The sequence below is a fragment of the Hippocampus bargibanti genome, linkage group LG06 (genome assembly GCF_051943395.1).
Source record: "Hippocampus bargibanti isolate YZ-2025 linkage group LG06, ASM5194339v1, whole genome shotgun sequence".
NCBI classification, from domain to species: domain Eukaryota; kingdom Metazoa; phylum Chordata; class Actinopteri; order Syngnathiformes; family Syngnathidae; genus Hippocampus; species Hippocampus bargibanti.
In genome coordinates, this window is record NC_142739.1 from 28563760 (window position 1) to 28568759 (window position 5000).

Consider the following 5000-nt stretch of genomic DNA (forward strand, 5'->3'; position numbering starts at 1 on the left):
AGTCTCGTTATATCGATATTCAAGGGAGTCCGAAAAAATATCGATATAACCGGGACTATCGATATATCCGACCCTGTTTGCATGTAATTTTCTCCGTGCGTGCATAGAAATAGTATCGATATAACCGGGACTATCGATATATCCGATATCGATATAACAAGACTTTACTGTGTGTGTGTGTGTGTGTATATATATATATATATATATATATATATATATATATATATATATTTTATTTCCTCATTACATTTTTGGGGCAAAATTTGTACTTTTAAAATTTAATTATTAAGTAAAATGGACTTTCCTGTCATCGCTACTTTTTTATAATAACCTAAAAGTCCACTTACTTTTCTACCATTTGCCCCTCTTGTTTAATTTATCTTCATAGTATGACTTACTTTTTGTTTAATCAAATTTGCTGATTTTATTCCGGGGGGGGGGGGGGGAAACGCATTTTATAAAAAAAAAAAATAAAAAAATGCAAACTTTGTCCTTTTTTTCTCTTCTATTTTTTTTATGAAATGTAAATTATTTATGGAAGACAACTATTTGGAGAATATATATATTTTTTTAAACTATTTTGTCCTCACTGCCCAGAAAAACTGTGTGTGTGTGTGTGTGTGTACATATACACACAGACATTTTTTTCCATTAAAAAAAAATTACAAATCTGTTTCTTGAAAAAAAAAAAACATTCTGGTAATATCTGTGTTGTTGTGGCCCCAATCTGTCCATGAATGGGCCTTATTTCACGCTTTACAACACCCACACAGGAACAATCGCGTCTCATCGCAGGCATAAACAAAAAAATAATAATAAATCACAATTAAAAAAAAGGCCAGATATTCCTCCCTGTGATGGTGACCACGAGAGAGTTTACTAATCACACTCACCGGCGACATCCATCACATCTGCCCAGACATGACGAGCAGATCAGTCATTGTCACACATGTGCAAAACACACACACACACACACACATATATGGGCGCCCACATAGCAATCATGTGACGCATATATTTTTACCCCACCTCATTATGAGTATCATTATGTGTGATTATACCTGCTGGCCTCCCACTGAGGCTGTAGGTGGCCTATGCTGATCACACTAATCAACGCTGAAATATGTGTGTTTTTACGTGACACAATGGGGTGAGGTGAAAGGGGGTGGGGGGTTTCGTAGTCGGCGGAGGTCTGATTACACCCAGATGGATTCTCATTTGGCTTTGATGAGACATGAAGCATCCATCACCGTCAAGTGGGGTATTAGCAGCAAATCACTTTCATGAATATATATTTTTCGTGACCTCTCCGTTGATGGTACTCTCTCGTATTTTTTGTTTTTATTCTTCTCTCACATGGCCGTCCATTTTCGGCCCATCACTCCCCTTATCCATCCTTGGCCTTTTCTGCAATCAGCGCAACCATTATGTGACTTTCCCGTACCGCCTCGCTCCTTTGCCTTCACTCGTCTTGTGACATTCTCGCCAACTCATCTCGTCTCCATTCGGTCACTGTTTTTTTTTTTTTTTCTCGCCGCGCCATGTAAAACAAATAACGGTGGATTTTTAAAGGACACCATTTTTTTTGTTTCCTAACTGACATCAGAAAAACGTTTTATAGCATCTAAACATGCAGGCTGATATTTTTAGTCAAATGAAAAACACCAATAAAAATGATTTAAAGTGTCCCAAAACTACAAAATGACCTCAGAAAGTTTCCGTTTCAGAAGGTCCCGCCCCTTTGTTCGTGACGTCACGCCAGGATACTCCTTCACAAAGTGCCTTGCGCCACATTCAAAACAATGACTTCAAAGAGTTCAGATTCAGAAAAAGATCCTTTCTTGTTACTCATGCAGTTATGAATATGATTCAAATAGTTTTTAAGAGGAATCGATTGCGATCGATTAAAGAAGTCCTTTCGTATCAATTCGAGCCGTGTAAGCAAAACGACGAAACTGGTGAAGGACACGACATGAAGCATATATGAAGCTCCGTGAATAAGCAATATAGCATCAACTTCGGTGATATGTGGCATATTAGGACATGAATAACAAACAATAAGCTACAAGATGTCAAGATCAATGCAGATTGTTTCATGGTTTTGCATGCAAAAACCTTGTTTAAAGGACAAACGACGTCTCCGGACAAGTTGTGTCCATAATTTGTAAAATGGCTTCAAATGACTTCTACTTTGCGTATTTTACAAAGATTCCACCGCATATAGCAATATTTTACGTTTAAAGACTTGTTTTTGAGTTGGTGACGAGTCCTTACGTCACGTCACAGAAGGAACGCCCCTGACCGAGAATGGACTATGTCCTTAGGACATACTTTGCATCACCTCAACGCATTTTGCGGTACTTTGCTTGGTCTGAAAACTTCGTGTTGATCCATGTTGATGGCAAAATTAGAAGGAAAACACATAAATAACGCAATGGTGAATCGTTGTATGTTACACTGAGAAAACTCTTTGATATTCGCAGACACAAATTCCAAGCTGAAAAATCAATCCATTTCCAACGGGAGCTCTGGCGCCATCTTCTGCATTTTCTGTGACGGTACACATCAGTCTTGATCACTCAAAATGACACGGAAGACCTTCTTTAATCGATTGCAAACATGTATACTTTCCTCTTCAGAACTATTTGAATCATATTCATAACTGGATGCGTAACAAGAAAGCATATTCTCCGAATCTGAAGCCATTGTTTTGATTCTCCAGCAAGGCAAGACGTCCTGAATCAAAAAGAATGAGACATTGTGTATTCAAAAAAGACAGCAACATTAACGCTAGCTAACAATTAGCATCCAGGTGGCCGTATGGTTACCCTTTCAGCAATGAAGACGGAACACAAATGTTGATGTAACACACAAAGACAGACAAAATAACAGGCATGTATTCTTTATCCTCTGCATAGAAAATGCTATCTTCCTGCTGTGCCAAAAGCAGCACGCCAGCCTCTTTTTAATCCTTCGTCTTCTTTTTGCCTTTGTTTTTTTCCCACCTCTCCTATTTCCACAGTGATGGCCCGGCGTTTAGGATCCACGCTGCAGCTACAGTGCCTGTACAGCGAAATTTCCCAAGTCGAAGAGGCATGGTGGGAATATCGAAACGAGCGTTGTCCGCCGGCGATGACGACAAGTTCTCCTGGCAGTGTCGTCGCCGTGCTACAGTTACCTGTCACCTTGGAAACGGCCGGCAACTACACGTGCACCTTACGGCTCAAAAATGGCCAAACCATCAGCGCCATGTACGCCGTCATGGAAAAAGGTAATACAAACGTTGTTTTTCATTTGGTTTTATTAGATAAGACGAAGCAATAGAAATAGTCATGATGGGAATAATTGAGATTCCGTTTTGAGGCCGATATTTAGCAGAATAACCTTCCAATAATCATCACTCATTCACTGCCAGACGTGCAAAAAAATGTGTCCACTCCAGTGCCAGGGTTTTTGTCATTGTCACTCAAATTCCAGGACCCACAGACTATTGAGTTTGAGGACTACATAAACATTCAATGCAGATTCGGGAATGGCAGTGAATGCTAAGACAACATTGGAAACTCCATCCAATGGCTAGCAATTAGCATCACAGTCTTTTACTCTTCAAGCAAACGGATCTCTGAACACAAAAGGTGCATAAGCACACGGGGACAGACAATAATAACTCAAAGTTATACAGTGATACCCCGGCTTACGAACGCTTTAGCTAATGAACTTTTTGCCTTACGAACGTTAAATTTGCGAGAATATAATCTTGGCATACAAACTATTTTTCGGGAAACACACGGAGCGCCGCAATGAGTGATGTGTCGTTCGCGAATTCTTGGAGCTCCTGAAATGGCTGCCGGCTTTTTTTTCCCCCTCTATTCCCCGCCCCCAGTCTTCGGTTAAAGCCACACATGATTGGTCAAGATCCGTGGCAGAGGAGGGAGAGGTCACATGCAGCAGTGAGCGGGGGGAGGGGTTACAGAAACAGAAACACACACACGCTTGAAAGGGAAACGACAGAGCTTGAAACAAAAAAAAGTGAAATTGTGAGAAAACTGATAGGAAACACAGTGAAATTTGGACTTGTTTCAACTTTATTGATAGTTCAATGGCAGAGTGTAGACTGCAAGGTTGAAATATCCCATCAATAAGGCTCCACAAAACAAGCCATCTGTACAATTTGAATAGAACATACAAGCAAGGGAACCAGCTATTAATGAAGTTTCAAGTGTGTCTGCCTGCATCTGTTGCTGTTGCAATATCACAACTTCTAAGATGTACAACCCAGAGCTCCTTGAGACACTTTATGCAATAAGCTATCCATTCCATCGAGCCATCAACGACTATCACAAAGGTAAATAAAATGACTTTATTATACAGTACAGTTTATTTCTTTAATTCCAATACCATAGCACATTTATTATACATAAAATAAGGGTTACTGTGTGTAATTTTAAGGGTTATTTAGTTGAAAACTATGTTTTATGGGGACCTGGGAACGGATTATTCTCATTTTAATGGTTTCCTATGGGAAATTAATGTTTGGAATACACACTTTTCACCTGACACACACGTTCTGGGAACCAATTAAGTTCCGAAGCCAAGGTATCACTGGAGATTGTTACCCTCTGAGAAAACAAAGTAGCCTGATAGCCGTTTACCGAATGGGCCTTTACTTCTACTTTTGGACAGAGTACGAGTTCTTTCGCTATCGCGGGAGTGAGGCAGATTGTGCGTGTGTCATTCAGTGTGAGATGAGGCCCATTAAGTTCATTTGCATAATGGCCATGACACGTCTTTGGAAGAACACAGGCTTGGATTGGTCTGAAACAGCTGTGTGCGGCTTGATAGGGGACCACGTGGGAAGTTAGCGCGTCTGCTTTCACAGCTGAGGTTCCAATGCGCTCGAAAAAAGGTTCTGGCCTTTTGTGAGAATTTTGCACGTGGGTATTGCTACCATTTCAAAAACATGTACAACAGTGGAATTGAAGATTTTTAACTCATTCACT

The 5000-nt window shown here is 40.1% G+C and overlaps 1 protein-coding gene across 1 annotated transcript in view; it reads left to right on the forward strand.

The window, feature by feature from the left end:
• Positions 1-5000, forward strand: part of g6fl (g6f-like) — a 23272-nt gene that overhangs the window by 8117 nt on the left and 10155 nt on the right. Inside the window, exon 6 of the mRNA XM_088998504.1 lies at positions 3023-3271. Coding sequence (XP_088854630.1) covers positions 3023-3271 — 249 coding nt within the window. The remainder of the gene's footprint in view (positions 1-3022; positions 3272-5000) is intronic.